Source organism: Cyprinodon variegatus, unplaced genomic scaffold, assembly GCF_000732505.1.
Source record: "Cyprinodon variegatus isolate N-32 unplaced genomic scaffold, C_variegatus-1.0 Scaffold430, whole genome shotgun sequence".
NCBI classification, from domain to species: Eukaryota; Metazoa; Chordata; class Actinopteri; order Cyprinodontiformes; family Cyprinodontidae; genus Cyprinodon; species Cyprinodon variegatus.
The window spans coordinates 19,167-39,539 of NW_015150883.1; the positions used below are offsets into that span (position 1 = coordinate 19,167).

Consider the following 20,373-nt stretch of genomic DNA (forward strand, 5'->3'; position numbering starts at 1 on the left):
ACATACATACATACATACATACATACATATCTGTATTACCAAGTCTTCCTGCATTCATGACATAAAAAACCGGATTAGTTTTCTAGAAAAATAAGCTAAGACTGTGGCAGAGGTCCACCTTCCAGAAGGACAATGACCACATCAAATTCCCCTTTCTGAATATTCCAGTCCTGACCCTCTTGTTTTTAGAATGTTTGACAAGACCTGAGAAATTTCTGTTTATAGATTTTCGCCAATCCAACTTGGCCCAAACCATTTCGTAATAAGGCAAAATATATGTTTCCATAAAAGAAACCGGGTAAAGACATACCACGAAGAGCTTGGAGCTCTGGTTGCAAAGAACTGTGATGCAAATACCAAATTTTGAAAACCACATTTTTAGTTTTGTTCGTCACCACTTTGTTCATGTCTGGTTTGCAGATGTAACATGATTAATGAAACATTAATAAATATGAAATATTTTTATATAGATTTACAAATAATTCATTCCCTTGTACTGTACCAAGACTACGAATTTATGCCACTCACCTCGATCTGTGGCCACAGTATAGTAGCCTGGGACCACTTTAAGGTCACCAAAGCTTCCGGACTGGACGTTCTTCTCAGTCAGTTTGACTATATCTGGATAGGATCTCCGGGGAGCTGACAGCACAGTATCCAAGATGGTGTAGTCCTCCCTGAGGGGCAGGGTTAGAGATAAAACACCTCTAGTTACAGCAATAAAAAAAAAAAAAACAGTCTCAAATATATGCTGGATTGAACTTATACCTTTTTCCAGAATTTTTCTGCGTTCTGTGGAGAAGAAAATTGATGTGAGTTTTGACTGGCAAGATATTTCATTTTAATACGGGTTTAGAAAATGAAGAGACATTTAAAAAAAAACAACAACAACAAAACAAAAAAGGGAGTGTTGCATTGAGAAGTAAAATACCTGAATGAAATATCTTGCACCTTCTGCGCCTGAGGTATCTGCCTGTACACCTCGTTTAACTGTAACCAAGAACAAAACAGTGATCAGCCACACCATCAGAATATGCACCCAGCAGCATATAAAAACCCAGCTCACGTTGTCAGCCGCTTCTTTACGGAGCAGCTCAGCGTCCTTTGAATCAAGGCGAGACAGGTTCTCAGAGAACAGCCTGTTTAATCGGAGGGAGACTGGGAAGTTGACTAAAAAAGGTGAAAAAAAAAAGATTTAGTTGCTTTTACTGCTCTAACTACTAACATTAGCTGAGGTTTATCTCAAATAGGACTTACTCATTTCATCTGGGTTTGGTTGTAACAACGCTTGTGGATGATTGGGCGCACGGTGCACATTATCCGTGACCTTCCAGCGAACCACATCAGTTCCTTTAGGTGGGCCAGTCCTCACCATCGGTGTGTCCAAATGGTTAGAGGTCAACTGAGACTGACGGAAAATGTACTCATCCTCCTTGAAGCCGACCATGCGACCTAAAAGGAAGTGTTGCTTAGTATACATGGTAGGTGGTTTAAAACGAGGGGATTAAGGCAGTTCTATTGCATCTCATACTATATGTTTACCTCTCCTGCAGCATGGCAGCAAGGCCAGACAGCTCTGTATCAAATAAAAATGAAAAAACCTTTAGTTGAACCATCATTTGGAAAAAAATCAAGCTTTTATATTTCAAGTAGTGAGCGGTTGTACCTGCCAGCATGAGCTGCAGCAGGCACAGTATTTCCAACAGCAGAGCAGCAGGAGCGCCAGCAGCAGCAGGAGGAACAGGATGAGTGGCAGCAGCCACAGCAGACTAGCTGGTGGGCAATCTGGAAGAGAAATATAAAATACATCAAGTGTGAAACATATGTATACCATGTGGTCCTGTTAGTGTCTCACCTTAGGGTGGGGTAATGGGACATTAGGAGACTATGACAGATCAGAACCGACATTTAACATTTAAGATAAAGTTAAACTGATAACTGTGAAGATTTATACTTATTAATAAAAAATTTTCATGGTGTTATACGTGAAGTAAAAGACTTTAACAGAGTTGGGTTGTCATTAATTTTTCAAATAAAAAAAAAGAAGACTGTGTGTACTTCAGGATGCGGCCATTATCTTGTGTAATGTGTCAGGCCATTTTTTAATGGACAGTTCAAGCTCTACTGTATAAAAATGCATGAAGAGGTGAAGTTTTACGTGTGTCACACAGATTACACGTACAGCTATTCTAACCAGAGATGGCAAAAGTACTCACTTTCCGTACTTGAGTAAAAGTACAGATACTTGTGTTAAAAAATACTCTGGTAAAAGTGGAAGTACTGATTAAACTTCTTTACTCAAGTAAAAGTAACAAAGTACAGGCTTGTAAATTTACTTAAAGTATAAAAGTAAAAGTAGAAACCACTTTTTTCATGCCAATAGGACTAGATCTCCGTTGTGTTCATTTTCAATCATCTCGTCGTCCATACTACTATACTAATGCCACCGCCACCAAGCTGCAATGATTTGCCGCGAATGAATACCGCCGAATCTGTCGATTCATCTTGTAGTGGTGCGTCAAATGCAACGTAGATTCCCATCCAATTAGATTGAATTTGGTATTGATGACGTGAAAAATAATAACGGTAACTCCATTGAAATGATTCAAAACTAAAGTAACGAGCCAATTTTTAAAAATGTAAGGAGTAGAAAGTACAGATATTTGTGTAAAAATGTAAGGAGTAGAAGTAAAAAGTCGCCATAAAAATAAGTAGTAAAGTAAAGTAAAAATATCAGAAAAATCTACTTGAGTACAGTAACAAAGTATTTGTACTTCGTTACTTCCCAACTCTGATTCTAACCAGCCAATAACATGGCTGCAACTCAATGCATTTAGGCATGTAGACATGGTCAAGACGATCTGCAATTTAAACCGAGCATCCGAATGTGGGACAAAGGTGATTTAAATGACTCTGAACTTGGCATGGTTGTTGGTGCCCGACGGATAATACTCAGTATTTGAGAATTTGCTTATATACTGGGATTATCACGTACAACCATATGTAGGATACACAGAGAATTGTCAAACGAAATATTCCACGATCAGCAGTTATGTGGGCACAAATGCCTTGTTGATGCTAGAGGTCAGAGAAGATTGATCCGACTTTTTTGAGCTGATAGGCAGCATTCAACTCAAATAATTAAAAACCGAGGTATGCAGAAGAACATCTCTGAATCCACAGCACGTTGAACATTGAGGCGGATGAGTTACAGCAGCAGAAGACCACACAAGGTGCCTCTCCTGTCAGCTAAGAATGTGAATCTGAGACTACAATTCTCACAGGCTCACCAAAATCGGACAATAAAAAATTGGAAAAACGTTGCCTGGTCTGGATTTCTCCCACGACATTCTGATGGTAGGGCATCAACCACATGGAAGCATGGATCCATACTGCCGTGTTCTAATGGTTCAGGCTGATGCTGGTGGTGTAATGCTGTGGGGAGCATTTTCTTGAACACATTGGGTCCCTTAGTACCAACTGAGCATTGTTTCAAAGCCGTTTTCAAAGCCACAGCCTGAGTATTGTTGCAGTCAACAGGTCTGAATTCAATAGAGCACCTTTGCTATGTAGCAGAACAGGAGATTCGCATCATGGATGTGCAGCCAACAAATTGGCAGGAACTGCTTCATACTACCATCTCAATATGGACAACACTCCCTGAGGAATGCTTCCAGTACCTTGTTGAATCTATGCCATGAAGATTTAAGATTTAATCCAACCTGGTAACAGCAAGGTGTACCTAATAAAGTGGTCGGTGAATGTATGCCCTATCATGCACAGCATTGTGGGAATCTGTTTATCCTAAGTCCCGAACATTAAGAGGTTCCTCTGTTAAAGGAACTATGATAGGAAGCATTCTGCTTCCTCTCCCTACCTTCTTCCTTACTGCCAGCATTGCTCGTAAAGCACTTATCATGGCGCCCGCTGATGTGCTTCCCCCCTTTGGCCTAAGGGTTTGTCCTGATTTGCTGAATTTTAAATCTAGAGAGTCCGGTCCTTGCTAATTTCAGGACTTTTACAATTGGATAAATTGGTCCTCTACAATGTATCACCTTCTGGAACACAGTGAGTACTTCCACTTCTCAAGTGCATCCCATACCATCCAGTCTGCACTGTTTGACACATAGACCAAAGTACGTCTGTCCCTTTCCTTTTGCCCCTAACTTTCATCACACATATAGAGAAACTTTATACAGAAATTCTCTGATCATCCAGTAGTGGTTGTGTTCGTTGGTGATATGAAACAAAGCAGAGGAAAACCTTTACCTAGCTTTGCTCCACAAAGACCAAGGATATGGTTATGAACTTTAGAAGAAGTAAGTTCATATATACTCGGTAATTAGTTATACACTTGGGAAACACCTGGACAGTAACCTGGACTGAACCACTGATATCTAGAAGTTGTCCAAGAGGGATCCAAGCAGTATACCGTTTGGTATAACTGTCTCTGTCTTTTTTCCAAGTGTACCTTGTTAAGAACTAATGCCGGCTGGAAAAACATGGTAGTAACACATGACTTAGAATCAGCTTTTCTTTGCTCACTTGCACCAAAACATAATAAAGGGAGGGAAAGGGGATTTTCTTTTACAAGTTTCAACTACTTAAACTTTTCATTTTGCAATAGTGTATCATTTAAGCAGTCATCTGGATTTGTATACTTTGGATCCATGCATCTCACCTCTTTCTTTGAGCACCTCAACCAGCAGGTCCTCATTTTCCATGCCTTTACTGTCGGCGATAGTATACTTATATGTGCAATCATCGTCTTCATCTCGGAAACTGCAGTGGTGAAGCACTTCCTCCGCTGAAAAAATTATTGTACACAACTATTAGATGATTTGACCACAAATTTCAACAAGCTTATCTTAATTTGGAAAGGGTTTGAGCTTACCTTCCTTCAGCTTATCCACCATGACGACTTTGAAGCAGCCTTCGCAATTTTTGTCTTTAAACTCTCCCTTATTCCATGCTTGACACAAGACACAACTCCTTGTGATCTCACATGAGCCTTGTTGGTACTAGACGCACAATTCAAAAGGATGATCAGACAAGGCTACAAATGCAAGACACCTTAACCAGTACATTATGATTTTAGTCTGCATACTTGACCAACCTCAAAGTTTTGTAGCTCACAGGTTGAAGACATTTCCATCTTGGATTCTGGACACTTACACCTCCCACAGATACACTCGCCCCGACCACCACAAATGTTCTACAACACATAAAGATAGGTTAAGGCATCGTCCACATATTGGAGAGCGTGGTTAGGGTGGTCTGAACGTAAACCAGTAGCTCCGCTCACCCCATTGCTGTCCAAGCAGGTTTCATTGTTTTTGGCGCACTCACAGGCAGCGCCCTCCCAACCCTCTGAACAGGAACAACGACCCATCACGCAAGAACCACGATCTGACAAGAGTGAAGCAAAAGCATTTTAAACATCTTTACAGGGTATTGTGTTGTTTCCTTAAACACATTCTACCTCCCTATTTAAACAGATCCAAATACTTTTTTCCCATTAGAAGATAATCCAGGGAGGATAATTTCCAGAGACCTTTAGAAACACTTCCGGGACAGTCAGAGTAACCTGCTTTAATGCATCCTTTCAACTCAACATACCATTGCAAAGGAAGCCTCCATAACGTTGACATTGGGTCTTGTCATATTCACAGTAGGGTCCTTCATACTGGTCTGGATTATAGCACACACAGGTTCCACATGGCTGACAGTCTCCACGGCCTGAGCAGGGCTCTTTCATGTTTGGGCCTTTGCACTGGTTCTTGTTTGACTCAGAGGCTTTTGAGCAGTTACAGAAAGGGCCCTGCCTAAAAAAATGAAAAAGTGAGGACATTAGGAGGGGGTGGCAGAGTCTCATGTAGCAAAATGCAGTCCTCCAAAGTCTCACCAGCCATCATCACACTGACATTTCCCACACACCAACTTTCCATTTCCATTGCACCTCTCAGCTTTCGGAATACCTGTCTGAAAACAGAAACATGAAAAGACCGTCTGATTCTGATGCATAACAGGTCAAAAAATTAGCATAAGGACACCTTTATGTGCTTCAGTTTAAGTGTGTTTCTCTAACCTTCTCGCATGGACAGGTTGGACACAAAATGGAGGCCTTCACATCGACCGCTGCATTAAAAGTTGTTGGTTTGACTCTGATTGTACCTTCTTTTTCATCTGGATCCATTTTGCAGACAAGTGTCTCACCAATCATTTGTTGGGCTGTGAGCTTCACCTTAAACTTGCCCTGGAGACACACACACACACCCAAACATATTTCCTTAAAATCTTTTGCTATGTTGTTTGTGTCAGTCTATAACATAAAATCCCAATGAAACACTGTAAAGATTAAGATTGTTATGAAAGATTTCATATGCTAGACTTGACAAAGAGCTGTGTCAAAAAGCAACCAGTAAACATGTTGTACCAAACCCTACATGCAGGAAACAGAGCATGCTTCTCCATCACCAGCTAGTTTGTCTTAGTATTACATATTATGTTTAGCTGCTCTCTGGTTTAAATCGCAGTCAGACAGCCAGTATTATGCTGACGTCGAAATAAAACAATCCAATTCTGCAATCATTGTCAAGACCAAATGCAATTAAAATCATGTGTGAAAATGTTTGTGCACCCAATAACTAATCAAAATCACGAGGCCTCGCCATCCTCCTCCTACTAATTCAAGTTGTCTTTTTTTGTGTTGTCAGCAAAACCGTCTATGTTAAATATATGACTCGTGTGATGTGAAAAAAAGTTTCCTTTGCACTTTTTGTAAAACACAGAAATTTCAAAATGGCTGGAAAACCACCGTATGCAAGTGCATTTATATGATTAATGTAAACGCAGCTGATGAGATCTTCTGGACCTCAAATCCAGCTGGATCAAGAAGTGAAATGTTTATATTTCATTCTATGTAATCCTTACAATCTGTCCAGGCTTGAAGTTAAAGCTCCCATACTCTGCAACTGTATTGTTTGGATGAAAAAACTGGGCACCAAAAGCCTTCGGCCTGTCTTCTGCACGGATGCTCATCTTAGAGCGGATACTCTGAAACAAAAAGAATACGAGGGATCAGCCATGAGGCACCTCCTTCTACTTTTCCCAAAATTTAAGAGTTTCAAGCATTTACCTCAAAGGCATTCCTCATGATCTCCAGGATGTTGGATGAATCCTCTTGAAGCAAACCAATTTCAGCAATGGGGAAATACTCTTTTAATTTCTGCAAACACAAAAAAATTAGTCATTTGAAGCCTCTAAACTGAAAAGCATTTATAAAGGCGAGCAGCTGCAGTCTGCTTACTTCATAGAAAGTATAGGAGTGGTTTGTGACAGCGAATATGGGGATGATATTGTGTTTCCCCAGCAAACGGATGAGTGTGGGTATAGAGGGGTAATCCTGCTTTGTGGCCTCTGTGTATTTTCCATCTGCGTCCAGGTGGCAGAGCTCGTCGTTGCGTGGCAGAATACCAGACAGCACGTTGGCGCCATCGCTCTCATAATGAAAGGCTGACTCGGTTGAGAAAACCAAGAGATGAGTGCTGCGTTCGCGCCAACCAATCTGATCCTGGAATAGGAAAGAAAGGACCATATATGGAAAAAGGAAATTAGAAAGATGAATAAGTACTAATGCATCTATTTTCTTCAAATGACAAAACCACTATTCTTAGGACTGTGATGGCTGCATTTTTTTTTCATCTTGAAGACATCTTGAAGGCCCGGTAATCTGTGAGTGAAATTGACTTTGGCACAAGTATAATGAACTAAAGTACACCAGTAATCCATCTCTTAATGACTCAAACTGTTTGTAATGTCCAAGTCAAAGTAAGACATTGAAAGAGATGCTAGAAAATCACTTTTATATAAATGAACCTACATGGAGCAACTGAAATATCAGACTTCTGAAGTTCTACGCTGTCAATACTTGGTTACTGCATCGATGTTGTGTAACACACGGCCAGACTTTGGTTCTGCTGGGCTCTGGTGGAAGTCCAGAAAGCTTTAACAGTGGCCTTAAGCTCATCTTCATTGTTAGGTCATGTGCCTCTCATCTTTCTCTGGTCAAGGTGCGGCAGATTATACATCAGTTTTAAGTCAGGGCAGGGTTTGCCAGCCAATAATACTGGTCACTGAACCAGGTTTTACTAGCTTCGGAAGTGTGGGTTGATGCTGCATTTTCAGCATTTCCAACGGGGATTTTCAGAAGAAGGAAACATTGTGTGCTCTAAAATCTCATGTTAGGTGGCTGTGTTGATTATTGACAGCAGATGACATACTAGAATCCACACTCACACCCTTTAATGTGGATCTGCTCCACTTTTCCTGCAGACTCTAACACTTTGGTTTCTGTATAAAATTAAGACTTTGGATCTCTAAGCAACAGCCCAGTTCTCCTTAGCCTGAGTGAGACACTTCTGATGCTCTCTTTGGTTCAGAAGTGACTCGACATGAAAGATGTGATATATTGGGGCACGGTGGATCTCGAGGCTCTGACTCGAGCACAGGTCAAACCCTGGCGAAGCTCATCCAAATGTTGATGACCGTCTTCAGGACTTGTGTCAGCAAGAGCATTTAGAGATTCAGGAAACATTTACACTCACTTTTGGTTAATTAGCTAATTAGAAAGTCAAACCAAGAGTTTCTTTAACTCACTGTTTTACAATATTCTATATTTCTGGGATAATAAATTTGTGGCTTTTGTTATTTTAACCATAATTATGAAATAAAAAGAAATAAAGGCTTAAAATATGAAACTTTATCAAATTAATGAAAGTTTTACAATCTAAAATAAGTGATATAGAATTTATAATACCCAGATCTATTAAAAAGTACCTGACATTATCCTTATGAAAATAAAACATATATTATTTTTTTAACTTTCTAGTTAAATAATAGGCTCTTAACCCTTCAAAGGGCACTCAGTGAAATACTTTGAAAATCAAAATTTCAGTTTCTCCTCGTGCACGCTCTGTTTAAAAGTTGCTCATGCATCGCTCATACAATTTACTTTACAAAAGAAGGTTTGCAATTTTTCCACTATGTCAGACTCACCACCGGTAAGAGAGAATGGGGATGAGCACGTAGGACGGCCTTACATAAACACATCACCAGAATGATTGACAATTAGGAGGACCACTTATTTTGATGATCCACCCAGAAAAAGAACATCCTCCACTATACCTTTAAAATCCAATTAATTACCTTTACAATCTGGACTAAATGACATAATTAATAAAGTAAGTAAAATAAATTTGATTGGAAATGTGAAGTTTCAGGCTTGTATTTTCTTCAGGACATGCATGTCTCACATGGGACTCTACTAACCTCGCACACCGCTGCCTGCAGAATGGCATCGAATCCTCCTTCGGGAGCATCCAGGTTGCCAGATATCCTCTGGTTTTGGAGCTTTGATATGAAGGAATCTACATTGTTTGTCAGCTTGATAACATTTTGGAAGGAGAACGGAGAATCACTATCGGGCCATGGCTGTTTAAGCCTGAGAGACAAAAGAGGAATGTTAAGTTAGAAAGAAGCCAAAACAAGAAAAGTTTCTGTATCTATCTGCTGTTTTTCTCCTCACTTGGAAGGTCTCATGTCAGTCTGAGGCTCAATTACTTTGTCCACAAACTTTCCAAATCCAATGGTGTAGTCGTCTGAAAGCTCTTTCACCACCTCCGCTTCAGGTAAAACAAGACAAGAAGATTGAATTACAGGAATAGCAACACACATGGGCAGTTCTAGATAGGGGCCAACAGGGACAAGAGAGAGGGGCCCCGATACAAATGGTCCTGGTCCCAGTTATGGCCCCTGTACTGAAGACATAATACTAAAAAAAAAAAAAATCTAATGATGATATACACTGGAACAAACATAGTGATTGATAACTCCCTTGGAACCACTTGAGTTTTTTCTTTAGGTTTCTGTTTTAATTATGATTCTAAAATGAAGGTGATAGTTTCTGTCATATTGAGATAGAATCCCAGTTTCTGCTAAATGTTATTTTGAACCAAATTTTTTTAAAATGTCTTCAATTTATTACAGCAGAATTTATCGGTTTAGTTCAGTTCTAATTCTGATTTGATTAAAACAGGTCATTTTCATTTAAAACAAGTCAAAACTATATAATATTTCTGAATTATAAACATAAATTGACCTAATATTCAAAAGCTTAATTTCATCTTTTAGTACATATTTAATTTGCAACTAATTATTTCTGTTAATTTTTTTCTTCACTTTAATAGATTTGTTTTAATTCAGGGAAAGTAAAATTAATTAATTAGAATTTTCAACTGGAACAACATGAAATTTTGTTTTAAACTATATGACATGCACTGAAATTAGAAATCTAAATAAGTCTTTTTTTTTTTTTTTTAAATAAGTGCATTTTTTTCTTAAATTGAGGAGGAAAGAAAAAAACAACTCAATTTTTTTTTATTTCAGCTGCATTTTTTCTAATTATCTTATTTTAAGAGTTAAAATACTCATTCCACACTGCAAAAAATCTAATTAAGTCATTTTTTTCTTAAAATAGGTGCATTTTAAAATTAAATAAAAAAAATAAAAATAAAATAAAAAAATAAGAACAAACAATGGCATTGTCTTATTTCAACTGCACATAATCTAACAATCTTATTTCAATAGTAAAAATGCTCATTCCATTGGCTAATCATCTTATTTACCTACGGTACTCAATTTAAGGGTAAATACACTTAAATTAAGAAAATTTTTATTTACTCCTAGATTGTTTTTGCAGTACATTGGCAAGTCATCGTATTCACCTATTGATATTAAGGGTAAATATACTTAATTTGAGAAATTTTTACTTTTTTTAGATTGTTAATAAACTGTTCCCCTGTTTTTTGTTTCATGATCTTCTGTGCCCCATGAAAACATTCTGTCCCCATCCTGGCCCTCCTAGTAAATATAGTCTAGAACCGCCACTGGCTACACATCTCCAGAGCCAAAGTCTGCTCACCCAGCTGATTGCCCATTTTCTTTAAGTTGTCCAAATCGTCCTTCATGGAGTTTGAGAAGTCCATAAGAATATAAAGATCCAGAGGGCCTTTAGTCGGAGCAAATACCTCCACGTCCAAATCTTTAGATTCTCCAGGCAGAAAGGTCATGGTTGCCAGCTGTGGCGACACCTGAGACTGCTGAAGCGCCACATTGATTGCATCTTTCTGCAACACAGATGAAGAGAAAACATTAAATATAAAAAATATATAGAATACTAAAATGTTATATAAATTGGACAATTAACTTACTTTCTCTATCTTCTGCAAGCTTTTGGCTCTAATGACAGACCTGTCATTGCAGCCATGGGCGATGATGTTCTTATAGAGGTCACAGCGATGAAAATTAAACGTCTGAATAAACAGGGAGCACAAGCAAAAGTTTTTATGCTTTTAGTATTTTAATTCTTTAATCATCTGCTAATAACTTTTAAACAAACATGGCTGCATGGTGAAATAGCAGAAAAACAACAAAAAGAAATTGAATGGGTTAATCAAGGTCAAAAGTAAATACGATGCAAAATATTTATTTTCAGTCTGAGGACAATAAGGTTATGAAAGCAGCTCCCTGTAGTTCTCTGCTCTCACCTCGTCGGGGCAGTATACGCAGTCTACCCCCGCCTGCAGACACTCTGAGCAGGAACCCGAGCTGAAGGCGTGGCAGTAGTTCACTGTTCGGGCCGGGACCGTCAGGGAGAGTCACAGAAAGGGAACAGAGTGAGTTCATTGCATAAAGCATTACTAGAATACCCCTGGTTGCACAAAATATTGTGGAGGAACATTTCAGCTACTTAGATATGAGCAATGGGGCTCTCTACCCAGGGTGGCATGGTCTAGGGGGAAGCCAAAGTACAAAAGAAGGGTATTTATGAGACCTTTAATACTTCTACTGGTCAGACATCAGCTACATAAATATTTAATGACTTCACAACTCTTCTATTTGAATTGTGAAAAAATTTGAAAGTAAAATGTGAAGAAATATTTTCCTCAGTTTCTCCCAAAATTACTGAAGAGGGGGTTTATCTATTTAAAAAGATATTTTATCCATTGAAGGATCTAATTAAAGAGAAGAGATGTTTCTGATTTTCACCTTCAGCAGAGCAGCAGGTCAGCAGGACGGCCAGAAGACCGAGTCCTGCGAGGAAATGTAACGACCAACTCCTCATCTCCCTCCTGGAAAAGAAACAACAGAAACAGACAAAAAGCTCGATAAAACAGTTTAACTGCTACTTCAACATTTCCTGATTCCAACACATTTTATAATTTAATTTGATTTTACCGATCTTACACTGGAGAAATGTATCTCTGCATTTTAACCCATTCCTTTGGGGAATCAGTGGGCTGCAATTGTGCGACGCCCAGGGAGCAATCAGGGGTTAAGGGTTTGCTCAGAGGGTCACAGTGAAGGCTGTGGGGATTGAACTTGCAACCTTCTCAGAGCACAAGCTCACTGCTCTAACTAGCAGGCCAACACGTCCCCTATTGGGACATTTTCAGATTCAAATGTCGACTCATATGTAAAAAATTACATTAAAAGTTCACTTTACAATTGGTTTTATAATATAATAATAGAACATTCAACAGAATTTAAAGCTGGAAGTTTTGGTTGTGAGGTTTTATTACCAGTAAATCCCAGTGCTGAAGCTGGTATCTAATGAACCAGTCTGATAAAGGGCTATTCCACCATATTTGTCTCTTATTTTGAACGTGGAAAACCTCAGCCAAGCTCGGCTTGATAAACCTCTATGGCTTTATTTCACACCAAATCATGACATGTTAAATATTCAAATAGATATCAGAGTTAGGGTAATTTTTATTCATTTTGGATCTATAATTTTCTAAATGTTTGCACCCTAGAATGTAAGCATTTTTCCCAAAGTAGATTTTCCTTTTTCTGATACTAATCCAGGCCTGGACTGGGATAAATACTATTAAAATGTCATTTTTAGATAAGTATTAATACCAACATATAGATATAAAAACTGTATTTATCAGTCTTTTTAAGAGGTTTTGTATTTTTTTTTTAAGTGTTTTCACTTTTTATAGAAACAGTTGAACAAAGTAAAAAAAAAAAACTTCAAGTTTAGAATAATTCTGACCAACAAAGTGACTCTTCCAGTTCGTTTTAACTCCACTATAAATAAGTAAAATGAAACTCTCTGGAGTTTAATGTAAGTTATAAATGCAACAAATGCTGTTTGTTTCCATCTATTTGGAGTTTGCATGCTTTAATAATGTGACGCCTTTTCCAAAATCCATGATAAAACCCCCTCATTTAACCTCATGTATCCTTTGGTATCATCATATAATTTCAGATCTAGTTGAGACACGATGCAGTGTGGTCGGGAAAGGACCGATGCAGGGTGGGATCTGGAGATGCTCCAGGCAGCGTGCCGTGTGCGCTCCTCACTATAAAACCACATTATAATTTCCTGCAGGAATCTTGGATGGAGGACAATCTGAGAGACAAACAGCCAACAGAGACTGCTGTGTGTCAGGAAAGGTCTGTAATTGCCTTAGTGGGATGAAGGAAAACAAATGGATGATTTGTGTGTTGACAACAAGGTAACTCCTGGAAGGAATGTCTCCCTGAGGCGAGAGACTGACCAGCTGGAGGTCAAACCACCTCAGGGAAGCAAATGGGACAGGCAGGTTTACGCCTCAATGTGAAGCCCTACAGGTAGATCACCAAGCAAAGACGGTCAACAAACAATCTGCTCTTTTGCAAACTTTGCCATGAACCAGTAAATACATGGAAACCAGCTCTTTATATTCTGCTCCCACTCTGATGAAAATCACAGACAAGCCGACGCTTCGGAGCCAAATTACAGCCTCCAGCCTCTCATTCCGCTGCTCTTTGTCTAAAGCTTCTCTGGCAGGAAAAGAGGCGCTCCAACTGTTCTCCTCACACAAAAACATACCTTTTGGGTGGACTTGCCACCAGTGGGTGTGGGCTTGACCCTGACATGACATCACATTCAGGAGAAAGAGAAAGGGATGGTGGGGGGTCTTAAAAAATGAGGGGAGGGTCAAACCTGCAGCCATTTTAAAGTTGACTGTACTCCTCAAGATAAAACAAAAACAATCCGATCCTGCCTGTAAGAAGCTCCAGTTAGACCCAAAGAAATCAGAAACACCTGAAGTTCAAAACACAACTTATTATTTACAAAGGATATAGATTTAAACTGTTTAGATATGAATCATTGTTCCTCCAGATTCTAGAAAAAATCTGAGAGAAATTAAAAATATACAAGCTAAATAGATTAAAATAGGTAAATAAGTTGCAGCATATAAAGAAATATTTCGTACTTTTAGTAGAAAGCACAATGAATTAAACTTGGCTCCATACGAGACATGGTTGCGTCATTATTATCTAAAGAAAATGAACCCAAAAAGCAATCTTTTTTATTTGATTGTTGATTTATAATAAAATCACATTGAAAAGTCAAACACCCAACAAGAAGAGGTGGCTGATGGGTAACACCTTTAACTAAAGGTGGGGCCCCTCATACGAGATCCTCCTTAAGGCCCCGTACCACCTTATCCGTGTAGAGTGATATAAAGTCATAAACCTGTTGCTTTACAGCCTTCGCTCGCCTCGCCCCAAAGGCTCCACCATACAGACACTTTTGCAACACTTAGAAGTGAAGGTGACGAAAACAAAGGAGTTATTAGGAAAGTTATGGGTGAAAACAAAGGATTACTGATCAAACAAACCTCTGGAGAGTGGAGGCGCCCAGTCCACGTCTAAAAGTCCAAAACTATGTTAAAGGAAAAAAAAGTATTTCCTCTTTTTCTAGATGTCCACCTGGCTTAAATAAAAATCTTTGTCCTTTTGTCCAAGTTCAAAGTCCCCTTAAAAAGTAAAAGAAAAGTTCCAGTTCTTCTCCCTTTGCTTTTCTGTTCCTCTGCTGTTAGGTGCACTATGGTCAAACATTTACTTCTCTGCTCTTAAGCTCAGTGAGGAGTTTATGTCCAGGAGTCTGAGGGGGAGATCTGAGAGCCACAGAGACTCAGAGGGAATGTCAGAGGGAGCTCTGGGAGTGGATCCTTTTTGCTGCTGCGCACACACACACACACCCACACACACACACACACACACACACACACCATTCCCTGTCCAGGTAAGCTGCTGTGTTACCTCCCTTTCTCTGTTTCCCACCCTGCTGCTCCACACCTCAATGTGTCAAACCCCCCCACCCCCTCCTCCTGCCTGCTGCATTCCAGCCCAGCAGCAGTTCACCTGTGTGGGCTTGAGGTTCTGGAGGCAGGCCCCTCTTCCAGGCCGCCTCCCAGCCTCTTGGGAGTGGCTCACATTGAAGAACACTGCCTGCAGGCTATGGGAAACTGTTTTTGTGACTTGTGTTTACTCAGCCATGTACTCATGCTAACGGGTACATTTCTGCTTGGCAAATATTTCACACTAGCAGAACGATTACCTCAAATCCTTCTTTTTTTTTGTCCTTGCAACTCATTTTATTTTGTAACCGAGCTGAGAGTTAAGCAGGGCATCTGCATTCCTGTACAGACAAGTCCATATGGTACCGTAACCATGACAATGAAAGCTAATATGTCAAGTGATGAGTTATATGTCCCAACAGACTTACACAAAGGAACTCTTTAATACACAGAGTTTAAACGTAGATGAAGACTTCATAACTTAAGGCTTTAATATCTTTAAATATTCCCAACAACCCAATCGACTATGTATTAAAAATTCAACGATAAGATGTTTTTTATTTTATTAATAAGTTTTATAGTACAGTACCATGCTTTTTAAGGTAAAGAGATTAAAAAAATGTCTAAAATTACTCTGCAGGTTTAGATGATAATAAATCTGAACGTCAGTGGCGGTCCTAGAAGAAGGTTTACCAGAGGGACCAGGGAGAGCACAGAAGAAAAGAAAGCAAAAAACAGGGATGGAGCACATTGTTTGGTATTTTAGGGGAGGAAACTCATTTGGGCCGCTAAATTTAAGCAGCGAAATAAAATAATCAACTATATGAATGAATATTGTTAAACTTATAAGAAGTTATGATACACTTGAAATAAGATAATGGAGTTTTTTTCTTTTTATGGAAATCAACTTATTGCATTGGCAAATTGCCTTATGATAAATAGATTTAAATCAAGAAAAATAGACTTGCTTTGTTTTGATTTTTTTTTCAGTGCAGCATATGTTCTTAATATGGGGGCCAACAGTAGTCGATGGAGGTTTCTTTGAGTGCCTCCCTAAAAGTTTGATTTTTGAGGCATTTATCTGGTGCTTAACAAAATTTCAAAGGGAAAAGACATGGAGCTGCAAATCAGTCTGGGAGGGGAGAGAGGCTACTTCCAAAATCTTCAACAAAGTCAGGAATCCTTTCTGACATTAAGAAAAAGAAGCTGAGGTATACAGCTTTAATTTCAACATATTACTTTTGAAGGGTCCTTTCACAGAAGAAATCCACCGTTAATGTTTGAATTTTATGTTTTTTTTTTTAGCAGTTATGAAATCAGTGTCACAGCTGTTGTCCTGCGCTGCTGGCTTTAACTCTGACTGTCGTCCATGAATGAAAGGCCACAGGGACCTGAGACATGGCTGCTCTTTATGGGGGGGAGGAGCTAAAGTTGGCGTTCCCTACAAGGGGTGGGACCTAAACCTCTGCCACTAGTGAAAGAACATGATTGGTTGGTTTATTTGTAATGCCTCTACTAAAGAGATGACATTCCAGCAACTACTCACTAAACAAACATTGTCATTTAATCTGCCAAGCGACAAAGCTAAAAAAATTTAATAAGTTGAAAACTAGCTGCTTTTAAAGTATTGCATTTTCATCAAACATAATCAGTTAGTTTTTGGAAATTAATAAAATAATAATAGAACTTTATTGAGCTCACATTTACCTCTGCATTTAACCCATCCTTTTGGGGAGCAGTGGGCTGCCATTGTGCGGCGCCCGGGGAGCAGTGAGGGGTAAAGGGTCTTGCTCAGAGAGAGTCTGTGGGGATTGAATCCGGTACTTGCAACCTTTTCAGAGCATAAGTGCAACGTTCTAACCACTAGGCCAAAACTCCCCAAAATGATTATTAAATATAATTTAATGAAGATTAATAAAATTACAGAATCATCTTAAAACATCTATTAAATACGGTTTTATTAGGGCCTCTGTTTTTTCATTTTTTAACCTGTTCCTTAAACCAAATGATCATTTTCAGGATTATAATGAAAAATAAATACATATCAGCAAAATTATTTATTTTATTTGTTTATAGGGAAGTAAAACTATTTAAATCTTTAGTAAGGTATAATAAATTGTTAGAACTGCTTTTGAAGAAATGGTCATTAACTAGTTATAATTACTTGGATAACTTTAAGATAAAATGTACTTTTAGAAGTAGTTTACTTTATTGTACTTTTTCCTTTTACTAAATTAACAATCTAATGAAAATTCCCTTCTTTTACTTGAGTTAAGTTTCTGGATGCTCTGTCCACCATGAGTAACTTAGTGATCATGAACCAGCTGACTTGCAATATAGAAATATTCAGAGATTAGATTAGAACAAAGTAAACCGTAGATATTAGAGATTGGCCGGTGCAAGTTTATTAAGGGTGATGCAGATAATTAATGTTTTCCTTCTCCATTTTCTATGATAAAAAAAAGAAAAAAATATGCCTTAATTTAAACCTAAAAAACAAAAACAAACACACAAACAAAAACAACATTTATATTTTACATTTACACAAAGAAAACCATAATAAAGGTGGTTGCTGGATACACTAATGAGTCGGACAAAACATGCATGAATAAGCAATAGAAAAAATATTTGCTGACTGATATATAGATCTATATCTAGTAGATATTGTCACTGGAAGTTCTTTAACCTTTCCTGATACGCTGGAAAGATTTGTAATTATAAGTTTATGCTGAGAAAAATGTTTGGTAAAATGTTTTTTTAGCCCCTATTGGTAATTTTGTAATCATGTAATCATAAATGTATATTAGGTCAATGTGTGCTTATTACCATTGCTGGTATTTATCCATTACCATTGTTTGTAAGTTTTATTTACTATTGTTGATACTGTGTAAACTATTACCATTTTTCTGTATTAATCATTGCTGGTTTTATAAAAAATAAAAAGATACAATGTGATTAATTATATGCTCGGTTAACACAATTGTGATTTTGCCTGCTTTTGACCTTTCAATTTGTGCTCTAAGTTGCCATAAAAAAAAAAATAAAAAATAATAATAATAATAAAAACAGAAAAGAAACGTAAAAGAAACGTTTACTGTGAATAAGCATCGGGACGGGATTTAATAACTTTTCTCCTTCCCACTCCCTTTCATGCCTGTTTTTTTTTTTTTTTTTTGCTAATTTTTCTTATGACTCATTAGATCAAATCAATGAACTGGCATTAACTTGTGCGATCCAATGCATGTAATTGCACGAAATGAATAGTAAATAATGAATAATCAAAAATAATGAATTTATTCTTATTATTTTCTATTTTATTTTATATTTTTAAATACCAGAATTTACTCATCACTGTTTGTCAGATTACATTTATTTAGATTACATTTATACAGAGTATACATTCAACCAAACAGAGTTATTTCTTGGACAACAACTTTCTACTTTTACATGAGTAAGAAAATGTTAAAGTAGTGCTGCTCTACTCTAACTTACATATATTTGAGCAAACTTTATGCCTCTGCTTATGAATCACTGTGTATTAAAGGCAACGGCTACATTCCTAAATAGTGAGAATGGCAACTCTGTTTGGGCACACTAAACTACATCCAGCATAAAGATATTTAATGTACTACAGTTTATCTGTTGAGCTGTTTAAACAAAGTCCTGCTACCTGAATTAGATCTATTTGCCTAAAGTTTTACCATGTAAATAAAAATCCTTGATCATTTTTCTGGATGAATGAGTTTGGAGCATCCATCAGTTTGCTCCATTCACAGACCCTGGATCAGATCTGGTCTAGAGGTGAAAGCAGCTCTGTTCCTCTGTACTGTACACACCACACTGAATAGCTGAGCTCCTAGCAACTGGATCTGGTTTGACGTACAATGGAGGACTCTGACTAAATGGGAACAAAACTCCTCTCTGAAGGCCTCGGCTGACACTTAAATAGCAGAGCGCTTCTAAGCAACCCTTTCATTAGAGGAGGGTCTCTGGTCCGCCCCTTACGGGATGGACTGTAAATACATGGAGAAGGGAGAATACAAATAGTTCAAGATCTATTCATGCCTTTTTTTAATTGTTGAAATAGAAATATTTTGCTGAGGAACAAACCGGGTTATTACTATGAAGTAAAAACAGACATGAACAGGTTGTGATATAAAGCATTTACAAACCAAATGTAACCTAATTCTGGATCAGATTATTCTAAGAAAACTTGAATTCAGATAGAAACTGTAATAAAGTATAAATAAACCTAAATCTACTCAGATTAGAGAGCTGATTTAGATCCTAACTGCCTGTATTCAACAAACAGATTACTTACAGTAAATGAGATGCTGTGGAGTTGCACTGGAGTCATAAAGCAGGATAGTGGGAGAGCAATTCCACCCACATCCTATAAAAAAGGGGGGGAAACCGCAGGACAGCATTAACTATGGATTTGAGACAGACCCCCCTCGACCATCCAGAAAATAACTCCACCTTCTGCTCCACTCTGAGCACTGGAGTCTGGGTCAAAATGACAATAACTGGGCTTTTTGGATCAAAGGAGTGTGTAAACAATCAAATGTTGACAATAAGCCAAATTATTATTTTATATCAGAAAAAAATTCCCCCGTTGGCTCAACATTATGCATTTAAAAACATAAATGTAAAAGTGACTCAGAAAGTGATATATTTTTTTATTATCTGTCTGTGTTGTGTTTGCAGAGGTGATAATAACTGACAGAGAAAGTGGCGACAATCAGCCAGGACAGGTTGAGCTCTGGGTGTGGCTCATCGGCTTCCGCTCAATGACACACCTGCAGTGAGGGGTAATTAAAAATCAGTGAATCAGAACACCGTCATCACAACCCCACAGAGAAAATGGCTCTCTCAGGTTTGGAAAAATGTGCTTTTTACACCCATTAAAATAGCAATTAATGTGTTCTGGGTTTTTCAAAACAGAGAAATATGTGTTATTAATAATCAGTCAGGCAAAGGGAATTCTTAATAAAACTACTCAGCATTCAAAAGTAGGTCTCAAAAGTAAAGAAACCAACACCAGTTTCTCTGCTCTGAAACACAGGGGGCGTGGCCTCTGGAATGCACTGCCATGGCAACGGCTTACCCTGGTACAGGTGGAAGTGAATACAAAATGCCTTATACTTATACTTATATATATATATATATATATATA

The 20,373-nt window shown here is 38.1% G+C and overlaps 1 protein-coding gene across 4 annotated transcripts in view; it reads right to left on the reverse strand.

The window, feature by feature from the left end:
• Positions 1 to 15,069, reverse strand: part of itgb4 (integrin subunit beta 4) — a 26,061-nt gene extending 10,992 nt beyond the window's left edge. For 3 of the 4 annotated variants that reach the window (XM_015388615.1, XM_015388613.1, XM_015388614.1), the window contains exons 1-24: positions 14,736 to 15,069; positions 12,109 to 12,191; positions 11,607 to 11,689; positions 11,271 to 11,372; positions 10,982 to 11,186; positions 9,587 to 9,683; positions 9,331 to 9,502; positions 7,310 to 7,573; positions 7,139 to 7,228; positions 6,934 to 7,056; positions 6,089 to 6,256; positions 5,906 to 5,982; positions 5,620 to 5,825; positions 5,306 to 5,409; positions 5,117 to 5,215; positions 4,895 to 5,021; positions 4,682 to 4,807; positions 1,667 to 1,785; positions 1,543 to 1,576; positions 1,258 to 1,452; positions 1,067 to 1,170; positions 932 to 990; positions 769 to 792; positions 529 to 677 (exon numbers count right to left, since the gene is read on the reverse strand). In XM_015388615.1, the coding sequence (XP_015244101.1) occupies positions 529 to 677; positions 769 to 792; positions 932 to 990; positions 1,067 to 1,170; positions 1,258 to 1,452; positions 1,543 to 1,576; positions 1,667 to 1,785; positions 4,682 to 4,807; positions 4,895 to 5,021; positions 5,117 to 5,215; positions 5,306 to 5,409; positions 5,620 to 5,825; positions 5,906 to 5,982; positions 6,089 to 6,256; positions 6,934 to 7,056; positions 7,139 to 7,228; positions 7,310 to 7,573; positions 9,331 to 9,502; positions 9,587 to 9,683; positions 10,982 to 11,186; positions 11,271 to 11,372; positions 11,607 to 11,689; positions 12,109 to 12,184 (2,803 nt within the window). In that variant the 5' untranslated portion in view covers positions 12,185 to 12,191; positions 14,736 to 15,069. The remainder of the gene's footprint in view (positions 1 to 528; positions 678 to 768; positions 793 to 931; positions 991 to 1,066; positions 1,171 to 1,257; positions 1,453 to 1,542; positions 1,577 to 1,666; positions 1,786 to 4,681; positions 4,808 to 4,894; positions 5,022 to 5,116; positions 5,216 to 5,305; positions 5,410 to 5,619; positions 5,826 to 5,905; positions 5,983 to 6,088; positions 6,257 to 6,933; positions 7,057 to 7,138; positions 7,229 to 7,309; positions 7,574 to 9,330; positions 9,503 to 9,586; positions 9,684 to 10,981; positions 11,187 to 11,270; positions 11,373 to 11,606; positions 11,690 to 12,108; positions 12,192 to 14,735) is intronic. The other variant, XM_015388612.1, reaches the window with a different exon arrangement.
• Between the last annotated feature and the right edge of the window lie 5,304 nt (positions 15,070 to 20,373).